At 40.1% G+C, this 21,698-nt stretch overlaps 1 protein-coding gene across 1 annotated transcript in view; it reads right to left on the reverse strand.

Moving 5' to 3' along the window:
• Positions 1-19,461, reverse strand: part of GALNT2 (polypeptide N-acetylgalactosaminyltransferase 2) — an 89,901-nt gene extending 70,440 nt beyond the window's left edge. The window contains exon 1 of the mRNA XM_030236274.2: positions 19,274-19,461. Within this exon, the coding sequence (XP_030092134.1) occupies positions 19,274-19,390 (117 nt within the window). The 5' untranslated portion in view covers positions 19,391-19,461. The remainder of the gene's footprint in view (positions 1-19,273) is intronic.
• Positions 19,462-21,698: the final 2,237 nt, after the last annotated feature.

Raw genomic sequence — 21,698 nt, forward strand, 5'->3', positions numbered from 1 at the left:
CTTTCACAATGGCACTCGCTAGGATGTTTGGTAGCTATGAGTTCAGAGTCTATCAATATTCCAGCATAGATCCAAGAATCAAGAATTGTCACATTACAAGAAAAAGTATCTCACAAAGAGTAAGCACTGAGAAAATAACTGAATTATTTTTGTAGGCTACACTTATTACTGTAGAATACAGCAAAACCAAAGAAGAAGGGGTATTTGCATGCCTGGCTGTGAGGCTTTCCTCTTCACTACTTGCCTTTTAGACACAAAGGAGATTCTAACACCAAGATTATCAAGTTGTCCATAGGCTTGTTCTTTGGAGTCTGACTAGACAGATTAACTGTGAGAAGCTACCTATCACAATACCTACCCCAAAAGCAGGGAGGAAACGGAAGCCTGGATTGCCTAACAAGAAAGTCATTGTACTTTTAGAAGTACCAAAACACCCTCACTATTAGTTGACAGATTCAGCTTTTCAATTTTAAAATTTACTAATTGGATTTTAAAAAGACCCTTAAATACTATTGTGCTAATAAGGGTATACAGAACCATGCAGCCTCTCACCTCTTAAGAAAAGATCTTCATAGCCACTTGTATAAACACACTCTGTCATGCACAGCTGTCTGAGAAAATTAGGGAACTGGGAAAATTAGTAGCTAAGAGTCCAACACCAGACTTCCTTTTTTATTCATTAACACCCCTCTTGAGACTCTTCTTATGCTCCCCCTTCTCCGCAATAAAGGTCACAAAGATGTATAGCTTAAAATCAGTTTAAAATTAACCAATTCAATCAAATCAGCTATTCTAAGCACATTCTTTAGAAACATAACAATAGTTAAAACTATCAAAATCATTCATTTATTAAACACAGGAGCACCTGTGTTCAACACAAGAATTCCATTCCTCTAAACACATGTTCTTCTTGAGAGATTAAATTCTGAAACAGGAAAAGGAAAACCCGCTTCTTCTCCTTTATGAACAACTTCCATGAAAGTTTGTGCAGAATTAGGAAGCTTTGGGTCTTCAAACAATTTCTAGAATGACTGCTTTTGGAGTCAGTGCCAGCTTGATAATTAAGTATTACATGTTTCAAAACTTCAAGGCAAGGACCATTCTACCAAAAGCCTGAAGCTACCAGATGCACAATATCCAGAAGTGGGCAATTACTGAACTAGCCAATCAGCAATTACAGTGAATCGAGCATATTTGAAATCTGTCTCTTAACAAAATAATTATGTCAGTTTACTTGCTTTCTGCACAAATTCACTTATTCACCCATTCAAAAGGTAAGTGCCCATGCAGTACTTCATAAGACTTGCTTTCTGATCAGAAAACAAGCTACTCAAGATTATGGCAATACTACTATTATGGCAATGGGAAAGAAAGACTGCATGAAAAAATTTAACCTTTCCACTGGAAAACCACACTAAATTGACAAAAAAAAAAAAACCCACTTACAAGCAGTCACATGGTTAGAGTAATAAAAAAAAAACCTTAAGGGCAGTCATGTGGTCAGGGAGAGCAATGGCAGGCAAGAATTCCAGTGTGTTGCTATCAAAAAGTAAAAGCCACTGAATGGATTGCTTTTTTCTGATATCAGAACACTACTTACATTGGCTATGCCAAAACACAAAAATGTATAGCTTACAACCAAAAATACTAAAATCAGATTTTAAATTCCAGAAACCACTCTGAACTACTTAAAACATAATTTCAACTTCTGAATCTAGCTGTTGACATGCAGCTTCAAAAGCTGAATATGAGGGAGTTTCTGTATTCCTGTAATTTCTACTCATACCTACATCTTGATCATCTGCACCAGTAAAGCATATTTCCCTGCAGTTCACATATTGTAATCTTGTCATCAATGCACATATGTGCAAATCTCAGCTGTGAAAAGCAGAAATGTTAATTTTTATATCCCTCTCAGTAAATACCACCTCATGGGTTTGAAAGTCAGTCCTTCAAGCCAAGCAACTGACAATGTCACCAAGGCAAGAGAATTTTCAAAGAAAAATATTGAGGGTTATATCCATTTCATGGAACAAATATCTTAGAATGTGCAGAACAAAGATGGTTGATTTTGAATGCAACTAAAATAAAGAAGTCACTACATCACCACTCTTCAAAAACAAATCCCCAAGCCTTTGGAGATATGCCATGCCACACAAACTCACAGACTCCAAGATTGCTACTGCAGCAGATTTCTTCGGAAAAAGAAAACCCACAATGAAAACAAATGCAGATCTGGCAGAAACTCTTAAAATGTCCTTGTGAAGCCGTTTCTAAGTTAACCTTCATTCAAAATCTTTGGAAAAAATTAATATCCAAGATCAGTTTGAAACATCAAATTGCCTAATGCAGCAAACGGAAGTGCTGCCTTCCAGCCTTCTAGCACCCTACACACACTCTCACACAGAATTGGGGGGTTTTTAAGACCATTATATTCCTTGGGTTCTGGTTACCATCAGCATAGCATTGTGTCACACCTTCTCACCAGCAGGAAAATAATCATGTTATTTTCCTTTGTTTCTGAACTTCCCCCTCTCACACTGATTTGAGGATTCACTCTAAACAGGAGGGGGTCAAAATTCTTCTTGTTTTATTACAAAGTTTTTATAACTCCCTCCTCAGAGGGTACTAGTTTGCACTAGGGGCCAAAAACATCAACAGACAAGAAAGGGAACTACAACAGGAACTATACAGGTACTTGGAGCAGTCTAATATCAGGAGAAAGGGAGAAAACAACAGCAAAGGGGACAACATGGTTACCTGATCCAAAGAAAGCCAATCAGCACAGGAGGAAAACCTACTCAGCAACTTTTATAAACCTAATCAAAGCTCCCTTCCTGGAGCAAAGCCGATGATGCAATTTGGTACAGGAACAAACTAATCATCTGAACACTTAATGATTAGTGTTTAAAACACTTGAAAAACTGATTTTTTTCAGTATAATGATGAAAATAAACATTAATTTTAAGTTTGGTAGCCTCTGTACAACTTCTTTATAATGATTCAAAGAAAGCCTACTAAACCCTACTTGAATTTCAAGCATTTGACTACACACCAAAATTTGTTTATAGTGACAACTGTATGTGGAAGGTGCTGTTCAGTCTCTGCAGAAGAAAGACTTTTTTATACAGAACAACATGCTCCATCAAGAGCTACCAAGACCTACTTGATCTCCCAAAGGTTATCACTTTCTTTAACTGTCAAGGAAAAGAATAGCATATATTAAAATTTCATTCCTCTTAGTTCGCACCGAGCACTGAGGAGAGGAAAAAGAGGGGGGAAAAAAAGAAAGGACTGTCACATTTTTAATTAAGTCCACTTATGCATTAATCATGACCATATGGTCATGGTATTATGCCATGAAATAGTTCAGTAACAGTGCATTTCCTCCAACAGACAAAAATAAAACACAAATGACCTGTACACATGGATTTTATTCTATTTCCTCAGTCCTTCACAGGGGAAATTATTACAAAGTCCTTATCCTTGTGACATTTCAGGTCAACATTTCTCTGGTTTGGAACACATGTTCAACTACAACTGTCTAATAACCCAAGATGAAGAAAACAAGGTGTTGGTCTACAGCCTTATGTAGAGAATTGAAGGCTCCAACAGCACTTTTGCTGCAAACTGTAGCCCAGAGTAAATGGGGATTTAAAAAAAAGCAATGAGATATTTTGCTAATCCAAAAAAGAAACAAGCTCCAGCATATCTAGGAAGTCTTAAATTGTAAACAGTACAATGGCAAAAATATCACAACCAGATTAAATTAGCCTTTATTTATAAGACATAATACTTTCCACTTTCACTCAACCAGACAGTTTATAAAATAAAATAACATGCTTACATCAAATGGTAAAAATATTTTGGAAAAATGGGGCCTGTTATTTCTTGTTACAATAGTAGAAATCTCTATTCCAATTTTTTTACAGTAATGTGACAAGACAGGTTTTGATTTAGGAAACAAAGATGGACAGAGAGGGATGCTGAATATGCAACACATTCAGAATTAGTGCATCTTTAAAAAGGCAGCTGCAAAAATCGAGCCTTGGCAGAACAACATTGTTGTGAAATAAACAGCTTCTCCCAATGAACAGTCCAAGCATACCACTGATGTATAGTTTGAAAAACCACATTGCAAAATTAGCACACAAGTTAAAGTTTGTAGGTACCCAACCCAGGCAAAAAACTACACTGTCAATTTAAGTTTTCTTTCGTAATAGCAGATCATCCCTCAAAACATCTTCTGATCTCTTGGGAAATAAGCTGAAGTGCAACATTAAGATAAGCATTGACACTGCTAGAGCCAGTGCCTATGACAAGCAGCAGTGATGGCCCAAGCAGAAAGGAAGACTGAAAAACAAGTTCAGTGCCAGCTGGTTTGTACCACACAAAGACACTGAATGCAATGGAGGCCACAGGCAATCCATACTCCAGAATCCAATGCACTGCCAGCCAAAAGTTACTGTGAATTCTCTAAGAGCCATCAATGCAAAAAAGGGACATATACTCTAGCTTTCAAGATAACCTAAATCCAGTATTTCAATAGCTGGAGTCACAGTGATGGTTACAGAGTAAACTGACCCTTCTCTTAAGAGATTTTCAATACCTTAATATTGCCAGTTGTGAGTTCTCCCAACCAGAGGAATATTTCCAACAGTCTTTGTAACATCATTAGTGGTGACACAAAACCCAGATTTTTACAGATTACTGTGACTTGAAAGTTACTTGGAAATGTATCCATCAAAAGTGGGTACAATCAAAATGACCTGGTGTCCTGGGATCATACACCATGACTATCATAGCTTAGCTTGATTTGAACACTCATACACAACACATTTTATTTCTCTCTATACATGCCATTCTTCAGAGCTCACAAAAAAGACACCATAGTACCATGATAGACGTAATTTCCATTTCTAGAAGCCTCCTTCTCTGCTAATGCAAATCTGAAGGCAGCTGACTGTCTGAGAAAACAGAATTGTCATCATTAAAATCCAAACGTGACTGAAAAAGAAATAAATCAGTTGTGTTGTCAAGAAGTGACAGAATGGTCAAGCAGAGGGATACAAGAGCCCAAAAAACCAAACAAAGGTGAAGAGAACAGCTTTCTACTCATGTTTGGTCTGAATAGAAAATAACTGCTTTTGCCTGCAAGCAAACTTGATAAATAGGTATACTGAACAGCTCAGCCTGAAGCTTTGCTATTCTTAGCACAGAGACTATTTATTATTTTGTAGAAGTGAAAGCTAAGAGAATTAACAGAATAATTAAAATTATATATTGCTGTCATTAGTACAAATGAACATCAAAAAAACCTCTGCAGCATGGTATTCTCCCCAGATTTTCTTCAGTTCAACTGGATTTGACTTTCATGCAGAGTGCAGACAACACAGGCATGGTTTTATACTAACAGTAAGATTAGTAAAAACACATTTGTTCTCTTAGGGCTTGTGATGATTTTCTGAGATAGACAAAAGCAAAGTAAAAGGCTACATATCTTTAAAAACCTTTCTTTTTTTTATGACCTGCAGCTTATCTTCAACACATTACTTCCTTCTCTACACAGGATGCATGGTTGGCAACTGATGAAAATTATGTACAACAGCTAGTAAGCCTTTAAAACAAAGCAGCAGCCTATATAATTATCTCTCTCTTTTCTGTTGCAGAACACAAGTAAAATGTCAGTGTGTGCCAGATACTATTAAAATTACTAGATTCCTGAAGCCCTTCTTCCTTCACAGAAACACTGGGTTTGGGCATCAAAAATAGAAGCAGCCAGTTCCTAGCTTAAGTTACTTACTGAAATATTGAACTTTCTTTTCATATTCTACCAGGAGGCAATCATTTAATTCTTAAATCTAAGATCATAAGAGTTCTAGTTAGTGGAAAATAATCAAGGGTCCATCTAACTTTGTCTTTTTAAGCTGTTGGTTAGACGGCACATTTCCCAAGAACATTTCTTACACTATATTCTTTATTGGGTGGCAGGAATATGCCATGTAAGTTTCAGTGGCCTTACATTCTTGCATGGAAAAAGAACAAGCAATTAATTTACACAGTTCTTAATTTTCAACTATGATATGAAGAACAAAGCTGCTAGAGATTCAAATACAAACCCAGGAGCACAGTACAGAAACTGGGCAAACAGAGCCAATACAATTTCTGCTGTACATATTCAGTTCTCAAGGGAGTAAGAGGGCAGGGTACATTAAAGTCCTCTCTCATTTGAATAGGCATAAGAGCTAGAACTGCACTTCCAGAAAGACCAGGCAGAATTAAGTTAACAGTTGAAAAAGTACACAGGGCTGCATGTGAGATAGCTATACTAACCTAAAGTATTGAGGGAATTAATCTTCAGGTTAACATGGACATGAAGACCACACATTTATGGATGCTGGCACTCAAAGAAACAGGAGGAATGTAGCCCCTACCATGTTAGGCTTCTATTCAAAGAGTACAATTGAAACAATTCCCATCTCACCAGTAGTTCTATCCATTCTAATATCATTGCAGTAGCTGGAAAGCACTGCTGATCACTGGCAGACCTGGGAAAGCTTTGTTTTCTCCCTTCCAACTCAGGATATTCTGTGGAAGAAAAGAATCAAGTGCTTGATCATTGTGCTGGGGCAAATAATAGCATTCAGGCATGCAAAAATAAGTCTGACTTCCAAAACCAGAAGGGAAGCTAGCACTAGCACTTCCTATCATTCCACTGCCATTTTCTTCACTGTTGGTATAATGGCAAAAAGCCATTCAAATACGGGAGGAGAAAATTACTACACAATTATTGTCTTAAACTGATAAGCCAGAAAAAGAAGCCTAAACCATGTCACAAGAAAGCAAACATGCTGCCATCCCAGCTGCTATAGCCTACTGCCAGTAAGAGCATGAGAACAGTCTAAATGAAAACATCATTCAGTTGCCAGAACAGCAACTGAAATAATTCCAAAAAAACTCTCCCATTGGAGACTCTTCTTCCTCCAGCTGACAAAAGAATTCAGTGCTAGAAATTTGATATCCACAAGCCCTAGCCGATCACAAAAAGCTTTTTAATTATTCTGAAAAGATGCTTATGTGAAATCACATTCTCCAGATTGATCATTTAAGGCTCCTGCTCTATCACCTTCCTCCAGGATAGGGAGTGCATTACTTTAGCCTACAGAACACAAATGCAGACAAATATCTTCAACTCACTTGATATCAAGCTGCATTACTGCAAAGTTCATAAACTAAGCAAGAATACTGTATGAGAAATATGCTTAATTTGTTTGCTGCTGTTTCTCACACAATATTATCAGTATCAACAAGAAGGCCCCTGTCTTTAAAATTAAAGAAAAAAACCCCAAAACACTGAGAACAAAAGTCATATACACATTTTGCCAAAATAAGCTCTACATCTATCTTCATTTGTATAGTAAAATAGAATCTCTACCTAAAAACCTGTTGAAACTAATTATGCTTTAAAAAAACCACACACCATGTGCCATGAGGTTATGACAATGCTTTATGACACTACAAGATGAAAGGACACAGCTAAGTCATATAGCTAAGGGGATAACCTACATAAATATATAGCTAGCAATAAACTCAAAATAAGATGGGATATAAGACTCAAACAAAAAAAGTATTAATAATCAAAGCCAACTACAGACATTTGTTTCGCATACATAACAAATGCTTAGAGTCTTAAACTCAGATAATGTCAGCGTTTCTGTGGAATATTTTATAAGAAATTGCCTTCTTAAGTACAGCAGGGCTCTAAGCTCTACCAGTCACATCTTTTTTAAAAGAAGACAATATCTTCAAAAACTATCAAGTACCTACACCCACCAGCATCCAACACCTTGCTTATTCAACATTACAAACTGCCTTTCATCACAAACTGGGTGTACTAAAAACAACACCTCTTAACATAGTTTTTAAAGTCCCTACAAGATTTCACCAAGTCATTCAAGTAAAAGTTCCCTTAAAAAAAATCTTCAAAGCACAACTGAGAAAGCAATCAGTTTTTACATCAATTTTCTTCCATACTTCTACACTGGAAACTCATCTCAGAAACTAGGATAACAACATCATGAGATGACAGCCACAATCACAATTAATTTGAACAAATACCATGACATTTCCAAACTGTTGCCTGCCCCTGAGCTGTAAGCTGCTCTTGGAAATAAACATTACAATATCACAATTCTAAACTAAACTGAACATGTGTGAACTGAGGGTTTCAGAAGAGGTCAGCATCAACCACACTAAGATTAGACACTAGACATGGCTCCCTGCATTGCCTGACTACTGTACCAGCTCCAGATCCATACTCTAGTAAGCTCAGTAAGAAGCACAAGGTCCCATTGTACCTCAGTGCTGAGGACTGAAAAGCTTGAGCTATCTTTTCCATATGACAAATAACTTGGGACATTATAACTTCTTGAAATCCATTCAATTCCTGAGACTTAATCAATAAAAGGCAATTATCTAATAAAGTTTGCTGAGTACAAAACAACTCTGGTTTTGAGCAAAAGGCCACAGCAAGAGAGAAACACATGAGAATTTCTACCATATGACCACAGCTAACATTCACACTCAGGTATCTAAATCCTGCTGGGAATAAACCCTTTTCTAAGTTCATGGTGTAGAAATAACCTGTTACGACCATTCAGTCTCTGGGACAACAGAACCAGGACTCTAAACAGTGCTACAACATTCAAAAGTGTTCTGAGCAAGTGGTGGTATCCTTTCATCACTCTTTCCAATACAGTTGAACAATGTTTACAACAGCCAAGTTTACCAAGAAAAGGATTACTTATACAGAAACAACCTAGAAAATGTACTCTGAAACTGTCAAAATATTTTCTACATGCTTAACTAAAAGAAAAAACAATGAACAAATCTGAAACATCTGCAACCACTAGGGAATAAAGAAAACCAAAAAAAATTTTTTTGAAAAGTCACACACCATGATAATCCATGTGTATAAAATCAGACTTTGCCCAAGTTTCTGGCTCTTAGAATTGCACGCACATGAGAGACAATGTTAAATGATTGCAGGCTGATTTTAACACCTTGATGCACCTTGATTTTCTCACTATTGAGTGTAGGATGCAAGAGGCATTAGTTATCTCAGTAGGTAACTGAAATGGATTTTTAAGCAAATAGCTTTTGCTTTGTATAAAGACAGATAATTTAGGTCTAAGCTAACATGAACATCAAAATCAATCTCTTGCTTATTTTTACTAGAGAATATTCAGAAAGTATTGGGAATAACTGAGAAACTGTACCTAAACAAGGCATACTGCATTCTTACCAAGCCTTTCAGAAACCTGATAGCCATTGCAGAGAAGTCTTTCAAAATGTATTTTTTTTTAATTCTCTGATCTGTATATATTTTGCCCTACCATATTGCTAAGTCTTGTGATAACTCAGGGGTGGTATCAACAACGTGTCACTCAGTTCAATCTTTTCTCTAAGAATCTACCAGGCTAAACAACACTTGCAGTTATATCTCTATAGGGAAAGAAGTTTCCTCAAAAAAGGGGCTTCAAACATACTGTTTGCAGTACAAATAAGTCAAGTCTCTACATCACTTTTTGAACATTAGGCTAAGAAAGCTAAGAATGTAAAAAAGTGCTGTCTTTGCTAGACCACTGCCCACTACTTTTCATCTAAATACTTCTTTCAGACTTCAAATGCCTTTTTATTTAATTGTCAAGACCTGCAAATTCTTAATCCATACTTATTAACAGAAAGCACACAGGTTAGCCTATGTGGTGGGGACATTGTCTTTGACAGACATCTATCAGTTTAGATAGCAGTTTTAAGAATGACTCTCTGCTCTTTTAGGAATCAAACTCCATTTCTCTCACCAAGTCCTTATAGGACTTGCTACAATTACTGGTCACCCACAGCACTTTCAGAGAACACTGAAAGAAAGGTATACACTGTGTCACTGGGACAAAAAAGAACAATTCCTTAACTTTAAAAAGTAGTCACTAACATGGTGTATATGTGTTGTAACTATTCCCCACCGTGGAGCAATTAGTTTGATGTTTGTTGAGGCTAAATGACAGCACATCTTCATTTCAGTGGCTGCTGGCAAAGCAACACATTGTGCTGTAAGAGCACAAGTCAGAGGACTAAAGACCAGCCCCTATTTGCTCCACTGAGATAATGCCAAGGCTGCAGTCGATGGATGGTGTGCCACAGCAACCGGAAGGACTTTGGCATTCCACTGTAGCAGGAGCCATGCCACCACCATAACAAGAGCTTATTACACTGTCTGGACAACACGTGCAGACCTAATTTTGTGACACACTGATACATTCCAGCAGAGAGATACTGCAATTCCATCACCCCCACGCTCTTGGTAGGCACACATACCACAGCAGCAGTTTTGCCACAGGGGCATTTCCCAATATTGGAACAATGTAACCTCTAAGTATCGAGGCTGGTCCACCAGCCGGGAGCAGTTTGCTACCAAATGAACTACTTTATGAGGACAAAACTTTCCTTTTCCTTACCAAGGCCCCAAGAGAGTCAAGGTGTACTTGAGTGAACAGACTTTTCCATTTCACATTAAAGAAGCAAGAAAAGAAAAACCAAGCAACTTAAAAACCTTCACATCACCAAAACATTTATCAATTATATACACACACTCATGTATTTATTGACCATCTGTAAACCAATAGGCCAGATAGAGAAAATTTATTTTAGTAACAAATTTCAGCTGTGCTCATATCTCCAGGGTGGCTAAACATTTGGAACTTAATACAAGGAGAAAACATTTTCTGGTCATCAAGTCACAGCTCTTTGAGAATTCATGCACAATAGCATTAGCTGGGTGCCAACTCTTTGCATAGTCTTTCCTTGGCCAAAGTCCTTTTGTTCAAGCAGATCTGTTACTCAGTACAGGTGGTCCATTGCACTTTAATAATGCTTGAACTCAGCAGAATCTCTAGCTATTCTCTGCTTTCCTTAATAAAGCTCCCAGGTTTTATGACAATTTTACAGCTCCAGAGAAGTTATTAACAACTGAACTTGCAACCTTTTCAATAGGCTCTTTTTTTCCATACAAGCCCACAGCTACAAAGAAGACAAATCCAAATTATTGCCTTTGATGTGCACTACATAGCAATTTTGGAGATATATGGAATGCCCTAAAATTCAAACTTGCTGTTCTTTTACTATCCTGTTCTTTTCCCATTTGCAATTCATAAGCAAAGCTCAAAACCAACATCTGTCTGCACAGTCCCTTTACACAGATGTGCTGCTGTCAGTTGATGGAAGCTATCTGAACTACCATATTTTAACTTGTTTAAATGACAATACAGGTACCCTGAGCAATTAACAAAACTAGTGTATAAAACAGGGATAGTGGAAAAATTAAACAGTTTAGACAAACGAAAAGTGAAAAAGAAAAAAAATAGTGTTGATAGTAATTTTAGTAGGCTACACTGGAAGCCAGTCATATTAACAAGTTACCTTAATTTTGCAGAAGAAAAACAGCTTTTAACATTCAATGTGACAGATCCAATAAAAACACACAAAGAAACAATTAAAAAATCCTATCTATAAGCCAAATATAAATTTAAAATATGCTACATTCTAACAGGGGATTCAGTTCATAGAAAAGAAAACACATGCTGATTTTTTTTTAACTTTCTTGATCATTACTGACTTCATGTGACACAATAAATAGCAGTTCTGCTTAATTCATGGTAAGAACACATGGCAAATGAACATTTAAGTGAATGACAGCTGAACACATAAGCTGGATATGACAGTAAGATACTGGTATACAAAAAAATTCATTCTCCAAGTTATGGAGGAAAAGGAAAAAACATCAGACATTCAAATATCTTCGCTTCCACTTATCAGAAAAGGTTCCCGTAAGAAGATTCCTTTGAAAGAACTTTATGGACTTAGAGGGAACATGAAATGGTTAAATTTCTAGTGTTAGCTAGATTCCCTTATGCCATATCTTCAAAATCCTAAACACACAAACCAAACATTTTGATGTGGACACCTAACTTTTTCCCCCCTTTTACCTCCTCAATCCATCCCTTATTCCTTTGAAAGCTTAAATGAAAGAGAAAAGCAGAAGAGAAGAGGGCACCTAACTTAATTCAAAACAAACAGCATGAAAGACTGCACCCAGGTTTTAAAATTCATATAGCTTAAGATACCACCACTTTGCATTACATGATGGCAATATGTAATTTTAACAACCTGCTTAGCGTTTCCTTCTGTAACACCCACACTGATATTCCACTTCCACAATATCCTGATATATTCGGGCAATGACATTCAGCCCCATACTCCTGAAAAAATTGCAAATGCCTCACTGCTTCCTGCAGATTCATTTTTAGAATTCAAATGATTTGCCAACACATGGCATTGCCAACATATTAGCAATACATATCTTCTCCTAAGTCCTAATAAAAATCACATTTAGTCCCAATGTTACTGTTGGGCAGGGAGTTAAAAAATGTTTGTACACCACCTGGCTATATATTGCTTTGTACCACTATAGCTTAACCACTGTCAAGAGTAGGTTATTTAAGAAAAGTGGACCAAATCAACTTAAAACAAATCACTGGCACTGACTTAATTTAAGCAGTTTCTATTCACAGGTCCAACTGCATTCTAATGTTTTCTTTTCAAACTGATTTAAATTAACCAAAAGTACTGCATATTAAATTATGTATAAATTATATGTAGCTACCAAAAGCCAAGCAAACTCATTTCTAGGCTGCCTGGTAGAATTGTTTTTAAACAGCTTCTAGGCATGCAACAAGGGTCACTCTGTTGGGACACCCAGCTCCATGACAAAGGTGTCTCTTCTCTTCTGTACTAGAGTATCATCGCAAGCAGCTTTCCAGCAGACAATATCATTTCTCTCATCTAACATACCATCATGTTAACCAAACAGTACCAGTTATATACACACACTTAAATAACACATCACATTGAAAAACTGAAAAGGCCAGGCAAGTCAAAAGAGGAAAAATAACATGATTTCCAAGGAAAAAATGTTGAATGCTCATGTAATTTTGAAGACTAAGAATTAAGTTTGCTAAGATTTGTTTACACTGTTTATCTTTTTATTCTAGGCTGGTGTAAAGAATAAGTGAGGTAGCACCATTAAGATGAATCTCATAACTTTTTTCCCACTTCACATAAAGTCATATTGTGCCCTTTCTAAATTACAAAAAAGGTGCCATTCCACCACTTTTTATGTTATATCTTTGGAAGTGTCTAGAACACATGTCAAAAATTACTGGCATTTATTTGCAATACACCCCAAATCACAAGACTGATGGGACAAAAACAGGTAAGGCAAATGCACAATTAGTTAGTGGACTACCTATCTGTCAAAGGACATTACTACAACTTACAACCTTTGTACCAGAGATTCCAGAAAGCAGCAAACCACAGCAGCAATGAAATAACACAGAAGCATAGCAAACTACTACAATACCCACATGAAAGGGATAAAGAACAGGGAAAGGTGGTTAACTACCCCATTTGGTATTAAACTACCAAAAAAGTCATTCTTGTTTCTCCAACCCCTTCTATCTACGACCCTGCTCTATTTCTGCATTTATGAAACAAGCAGCTAACAGTAATCCAAGAGGCATAGCCTCTGTATCACTCAAATTCTAACCTAGCAGGTTGCAGGGGACAACACAAGTCTTCTAAGCAAAGAATTTATTTCTCAATGTCAACAAACAAAGAAACTCCCTCAAAGAGGCATTTAAAAAACGAGAGGAAAAGAGAAAACAGCTACAGACCTAAAGTGACTGCGCAGAATTTGCCATAGACCACCTTTTCATTGCACCCAAAGTTAAGTTTTATGAAGTAATCCATAAAAATAAGTGGCTGAATTGCCGAGACAGTAATTTAGTCAATTGACATATGTTAGATTAAGAAAATATACATGTATGACATTTACATTCTAGTGAGAGGACAGATTTATTATTGAAGTGCCTAGGCATTTAATCTCTTTCCCATTTATTACAGAATCATATAAAAGAAAGATCTATTAGCAGAAACTGTTACCTGTTATAGAGAGGAACATCATTTTCTGTCTCCTTGCACTTCTAGGAATTGAATGATACAGAACAGGACATATGACAATTTGACTTTTTTAACCTCTGATATCTTCACTTGTCTCAGGATCAAGGTACCAAAAACTACATTCAATGTCACAACACATAAGGGACTAAAGTTACATTAAAAATGATGCGGCAAAGTAAACAGTATTTAGAAATTAAAGCAGGCAATGCCTTCCTGTGATGAAAGAAACCAAGAGATTTGAAGTTTAACCTCTTTGTTTCACATACCTCAAGAGAAACACTCAAGTTGCACATAAAGCGATTAATGAATTTAAGTCAACACACATTTCCTTTCCTCCTTACCTAAACCATCAAAAAAGCACTAAATCTGTAGTTTATGCAGGAAGAGAGGAAGAGTGCTATGTGTGCCATTACGTACAATGTCAATAAAAGCCTCTTTTACCAGTAACAGAAATAGTAGGGGGGGTCCCAAAAAAAAAAAAAAAAAAAAAAAAAAAAGGAAGAGAAAGCTTTGTGTATGCTGAAAGGAGTTATTTTAAAGTTTATCCATCCAGAACAAGAACTTACAAGGCTTGTTTCTTTTCCCCCTGCTTTACCCAGCGACTGAGACACTTTTAATCATACTCAATATGAAGCATCAGCCTCTACCTTCATTTATTTCACCTCAGCTAGCTCCAGTACAGTCACCTATCTAAAGTTTGCTCCATAATAAAGAAAAAAAGCAAAACAAACAAAAGGGAAGAGAAGGGAAAACTAGCACTATGTACAGGATAACCAGTTCCACAGTAAAAGCCTGCCTCCTTGTGGCTCAACTAGCCCTAAATTAGATTTCTCCAGTTCATTCCACTATACCCAGTAAATCTGGGGAGCCAAGAGAGTAACAGCCTTCTAGTTCAAGGCAGTTGGGGGTTATGGTTTTCACAGGGGTGGAGTTGATGAAAAGGAAGAATGTTTCTAGATGTAGGAACTACCTGTGAAAGTGATCCATCACTCCTTACCAAAATATTGCTTTTAGCCTTCTCCTCTAGACAGGGTGGAAGATGACAGATGTTCTACTTAAAAACAACTGAGATTTTTTATGTGGCAACAAATGCAAAAGCTTGTCAGCACTCTGGTACCTAAATCCAGAAGGCTCCGAACCTTGGTTCAGCTGTGGCTTAACCTTGCAGGCTTCTCTGGATGCCTTAGCTTTCACCACTAAATCCCCATTCTGCCCACAGATCTCCTCCTTCTGGGGATGCCTCTGAGGATTTCTCTCTTGGCAGCAACAAAGCATTTGGCACTTTCAACAAGATGCAGACCTTCCTCTGTCCAGCCTGAAGGGCTCAATTACATGGAGCTACTTTCTTAATACCTAGAAGAGCAAGTTCTTTAGAAATCAGCTGGAGTTTTTGGCTGGTTTTGGTGTGGGGTTTTGTTGTATTGGGTTTTTTAATTTCTTTTTGATTCCAGTTCACTCTATTGTGCAAGAGCTTAGTGGTTCAACAACTTAAAATCTGTGTGACAAATATACAAATTCACACCAGTTACAGGAGGGGATCACATCAGGATGACTTTGGCTTTCTACCCATCTTGCAGAAGCTGCTGCATTTTTATGGAAGTCTAAGAGAGCATGAACTGCTTTTGCTCTGGGTTAGGAAATTTATCCATGAAAAAAAGGGAACTTCCAGTCTCAACTCCAAAGGCTTTCTAATATAAAACACATTTAGTGAACATAAAAGTAGACCACATTTTTTTTTCAGTCTCACAATTGTTAGGCTTTCAACTTGCTCTCTTCTCTGTCACAGCCTCTGTATGGGAATCATTTCTCTAACCTTTAGACATGTGAATCAGACTCACTCTTTCCAATCTGCAACTCAGTGATCCAGCTGGAAAGGAGACAACTGAACATGGCTCTCTCATGTTCACAAAAATTTTGATTGGAGATTCACTGGAGGGAAGAAGGGGGAAAAAAACCCAAAATATTTCTGTCCCCTGCAAGTACACTGTGAATGAAAGGCTTTGATTCTACCCTTTTTTTAAAAAAAAAAACATCTCCTTGAAAAGAAAAGTTGTCACACACAAAATTCCAGATGTGGAATACATCACTTCTTTTTACTACAGTTTTTATGCCTACGTCCAGAATGAGAAGCACTGTACCTTTTTTTTTTAGGTTATTATTATTTACACATTTACCAGTGAGACATCTTGTAGTTTGTGTGCTTTAGACTCTTTCATGTCTGCTCAGACCCTAGCAGGCCAATATACTGCACACAGAGGTGTGGATTGCACCACTGTTGAGAGGGGCCAAAGACTTTATCAAGGCTGTACCACACCCTGCAACATCCAAACAGCTTCACAGGTCTTATTAGATAGGTTGCAGATGAAGAACCAAAATAAAAGGAACTCAAATTAACTCTGACACTACTCTAATAAGAAAAGCAAATTAAAAAAAAAAAATCACTCTTTTCTCTTACTCAGGTGCAATCCTGGCAGAAGGCAAACACCTTCAACTCTACTGAAGAGAAAGAGAATTGGTGCTGTTCAACACATCACAGGACTGGGTGCCATATCAAACAAGTCCAGTATGTCTGAATAACACATTAGGTCTGTGCTTGGAAAAAAAAAAAAAAGAAAAATATAATCCTTATGGAAAAACACATTCTGTTTGTACAACCAGATCTGTAATTAACATGCAAATTACTTAAACAAATGAAGAACTATTCCCTCCTGCTTTTTGTAAATTTATAGACTGAAAACAACAGAGACTACAATTTATTAAAAATTGTGTTCTCCTATAAGCAACTCTGTTTCCATTATATTGAAATAGTGGGCATGTCAAAAGGACTATATGAAGTCATACACATCAAGAAATTTACTACAGCAGGGTTTTTGCTCCTAAGTTTAAGACAGTCTGTGTTTTTTGCTTTACACCAGTGTCTGACACTAAGTTAATAAGCCTTTTATTCTGATTCAAAAGCTATTACAATACACACATCTTCCTCTCCTTACATTTGCTAACCTACGCTGAAGCCTGGGATTAAATTTTATGCTTCACTGACAGAAAATAGAATCCTAAATCACCAATCCACATATAATAGTTAATTTCCCCACTTGTTTCTTGTGGTCACAGTACCTACTTTCTTCCTTACCACAGCCTTACTTTAAACTTCCAAATTTTTAAACACAGCACTGGTTTTCGGCTCAGGTCTATGAAATGTCTCATTTTCTTGAAATTATTCCTTACTAAACTTTCCCAATTACCCGGACCAGTAAGGTTTACTAAATTTTGTGCAGAATGACACCAAATTATGCTACCGAAGCAAGTAACAGGTTCATTGATCTCCTAAAACCATAATAAAAACTGCTACTAATATCAACAATAAACAGCAACAGGTTCTAGCAGATTAAACACCAGATTCTTACTCAGAAATACTGGTTTCTTTCCTATTTTATTCTTACCAAGTCTTCCAGGTGACCTTGGGCAAATCACTACCCCCACACTGCAGTTTCCCCAGCAGAAAAAATTAATTGAACAGAATTGCAAATCTATCTGGAAACTCCAAATGTAACACACCATAAGAGTTAAAAATATGTTTCCCTATCTGCAGATACATTTGCCTTGACAGCTTTTCTTTATCCTGTTATACAGCAGCAGTGTAAGATTGCTTTTACTTTCTAAATACACTCTGGTGGTTCTTCAAGAAAGGCTTTAGGCTACTGCCTTACCTCCTATCACATGCTTGATCTATTTCTGCTATTGTATCTACTTTGAAGGACCAGGAACTTGTATGTGGCAATACATACTTACACTTACTTTAATATATTACATCAAAAGTCCCTGTTGAACATATTCCTAAGGTACTGAGAGAATAAAAAACAGGACAGAGAGGCAATTATCAGCGAGCAGTGACTCATTCTCTAAACCCTTGCTCACATAAGTAGCCATCCAAGTATTTGCTTCCACAACCTGACACAGGAACCAGTCATCAGCATTTTTTTACAGGGAATACATACAGTGATGAACCAAACTGTATCAAAGAAAGATAAAAATATTCTTCTTTTTATACATCAGCTAGACCTACAGAACACTACTTTTCATTTAACAGGAGGCAGAAATTCATTAGCAAACAACAATGTTTATGTGTAGTGCACTTCATTCAGCTGCCCTCTTGCCCCATTCTGGGTTTTTTGTAAAAAAATTACATGATTATGAGATATTTTACACCTTTCCTATTTCAAAATAGAAGACTTAAACAGCAGTTTCTAAAAGCTCTTGCTTTTCTAATCTTTATTGCAGGCGAAACACCACAAAAGAAAAAGCACTGAATTTTTCTTAGCAGAGATAGTGGGAAGTGGCAACTTTGTCCGCATCATGCCACAAAAACCCGTTCTGATTGACACAAACGTGAACTGTGATGCGCTTAACTTCCAGCTGTGCTCCTGATCGATGAATTACTACAACACCTTGGAAAATCTATTTAATAACTTGATGGCTAGAATACTGAAAAATTACTCATGTATTGTCCGCAGGGAACTTCTTGAACATTACTAACACTTGTAACATGAGCTGCTGTAAGAAGGAAGAGACAGACCTTCCACGCCACAGACACAAAACATGACAAATCCGGCAGTTTCCTGGAATATTGCAAAACCGGTCGGAAAACGGTACCCTTCAGACACAGAGCTAAAGAGAAAGGGAAGTGCTTTGCATCCAAAGGGAAAATGCATTAGCAGCTCGGATCCTCGCGTGCTCTTAGGTGGGAACACGAGCCCGAAGGACTCCGGTGCCGGCGGGGAATGCTGAAAGGGGCAGACGCTCAGTGCCGGGAGCGGAGCGGAGCCAGGCGGGGCCCCCCCGCCCCGGAGCGCAGCCCTGGCCCTCCCCACCCTCCTTTTCCACACCAACTTCCCCCGGCCCGGGACGTGGCCGGCTGCAGTTGGATAAGGAGCGACGCGACGGGGCTGAAATCGGTCTGAAGTCCACAAAGAAGCCATCTGCCTCCGGGAAGCAGGCTGGAGAAGGGCGTGCGGGAAGGGGGAAGGAGCAGCCCGGGGCAGTTTCACGCCGCCTGCGAGCGAGCGGTGGTGAAGAGATCGCCCCGGCCGCCGCCCCTGTTCCCAGCCCCAGGGCTGCGCAGCGCTGCCCCCCGCCCGGCCCGCGCCGCCCCGCCGCCGGGGCAGGGAGCGGGCGCACCTTCCCCGGGCTGAGCTCTCACCTTCCTCCTGCCGCCGCCGCCGGCCAGCGCGGCGCTGCCGCCCGAGTACATGTAGTAGGCGATGCCCAGCACCCAGAGGAAGGCGAAGCAGAGCAGCAGCCGAGACCTGCGCCGCATCCTCCCTCCCGCGCCGCCGCCAGGCCACCAGGAAACGGCCGCCAGCAGCCGCCGCCTCCGCTCCTGCCGCCGCCGCCGCCGCCGCGCAGGGTCAGGGGGCAGAGGGCGAGCGCCCGCCCCCCGACCAATCCCGCGCCGCCCGGCCCCGCGGGGGGCGGGCCGGCTCCGCCGCCGTCGCCATGGTTGCAGCACGCCGGGCCGCCGCCTCCGCCGCGCCCGCGGGCCGGGGGCTACGCGCCCCGCGCAGGGCGGGCACCGGCACGGCCCGGACCGGCCCCTCCCGCCGCCGGGCACCCCCGGGCGCCCCCCGCCGGCCGCGGGTCTCCGCGGGCGCTGCCTGAGCCGGGCTGGGGGGCGGGAGCCGCGCCCCGCGGGCAGCGGGCAGGCGGCGGGGGGGAGGCCGCTCCCCGCTCTGAGGCGGCGGGGCACCGCGGGACTGCGCGGCTGTGCGGGTCTCTCCTCCTCAGAGTTGTCCCACTCCCTCCCCGCTCATACTGGCCGATTACACGGTGACTCTCGATACCGCAAAAACTCCAGACTGGCCCCGGTCCGCGCCCCGCACCCCCGGCCTGCCGTAGCCCGAAGTGTCTGTGCCCGTGCTCCTGAGCCATGCGCGTTGTCCCCGCGCAGCTGGGCCGTGGGCAGTGCCGCAGCGACACCTCGGACAGGGGTGCTCCGGGCTCACAGCGGTTGGTAGTGGCTGCGCCCTCATTCAGTGCATCCTCCAAGGACCATAATACAGCGCTAGTGTGTGGCTCTCACCTCTTTGGAGCTGTCTTGTTCCCCTACTCATATTGGATGATCACCTAGAGGCTCCCAGGTCACCAGAAATTCCAGACTGACCACAATACAAGTTGTGTCTCTGACTCTTTTCAGAATGGAAAATGTGCTCTATGAAGGTGTTGTCCCTGAAGTCACTTGAGGTAGGTAGCGAGGCAGGTCTTCAATATGCCTCAAAGGTCAGAAAGCAAAGTCTTGTCAGGACATGTCCACTACCCTCTGCATGACATTATTGAAGAGATTTTTCCATGGCCCTGTGGGACACATCAAGGACCTGACAGCCCACCACCCCACTGAGGTCACGTACCTGCTCCACTTGCACTTCTGAAGTCACCACTATAGCAGTGCCCAGTCTGGAAGCATGGGCAGCACTAACGCAGGCCTAAAGGGATCTCTGGGGGATTCTGCCTGGATCTTCCCAGATGGGCGACCCACGTAAGACTCTGCTCTTAGAGGCTGGTCTGTTGATATGGGCTCATTGTCTGGTAAAATTCTCTGTCTTTGTACTTACCCAGTTCTACCCCTGAACACCCCAGGACAGACACTACAGTGCCGCTCGTTCACTGACTCGCATGTGCACAGCTCATGCTGCTGTTATTCCATGCCAATGAGTTTCCTGTTGTTCAGCATTTGCTGCTATCTCATCCCACTGTGAGACATCAAGAAATGAGAACACAAAACTAACAAGAGACACATTCTCTAACAATTAAAAAGCACCTCTATGTCAGAGGCATAATATCAACTCAAAGAAGAGCATTCCTGGGCTTGAACTGTTTTGGGTTTTTTCCTGTCATCTCACTGTGTTCTATCAGTAGACTATTTTACTCCCACATGTTCTGACTGTACCCCACATTTCTCCTTGTCTCCACACCAATGTCAGGCTTCTGTCAGTCCAGCCACACCGGTGGCTACAGAGCCTCTGTAGCAGACTGCTCACCAAGCTGGTCCAGGATGTGGCCAGAAGGTCTGGCATAAATTCTATTGCATAAAAAGATCCAGCAGCTAGAAGAATTGGCATCAAAAACTCACCTGCTCACCAGCACAGTCAGTCCACTGACAGTCTTGTCAAGAAGGTGAATTGTGTCAGTGTTGGCACTACCTGGGCAGAAGTTGTTTGGCATGCAGAGATTTCAAGGGATAACTGCATACCTTCCTACCTGCCACAGCACTGCTGGAGAGATAGCATGGGTAAAAAGAGAAAGGAAGGAATCCCAAATAAGTATCCATTCAGGGCATGTAAAACAAAGAGATTGATTTCTTCAGAGCAAATGAATCTATCAATTAACTGAGCATTATGAATTCAGTTTGGAGGGAGTTGGAGACAGACACCCAATTTTGGCAAAATACAAGTTTTGGGATCAAATAGCTAGCATATATTTAAAGTGATGTACACTGGAGAGTATGGGCTGCCAGGAGACCCACAGATGTTCTAGATGAGAGTTTTTGATTTATCTAGAGAGTGTTTGATGCAAGTGAGAGCAGTTCCTCCAAAATCACTGACTGTGCCTGCATCTAAAAAGACACATGC

Source organism: Serinus canaria, chromosome 3 (assembly GCF_022539315.1).
Source record: "Serinus canaria isolate serCan28SL12 chromosome 3, serCan2020, whole genome shotgun sequence".
NCBI classification, from domain to species: domain Eukaryota; kingdom Metazoa; phylum Chordata; class Aves; order Passeriformes; family Fringillidae; genus Serinus; species Serinus canaria.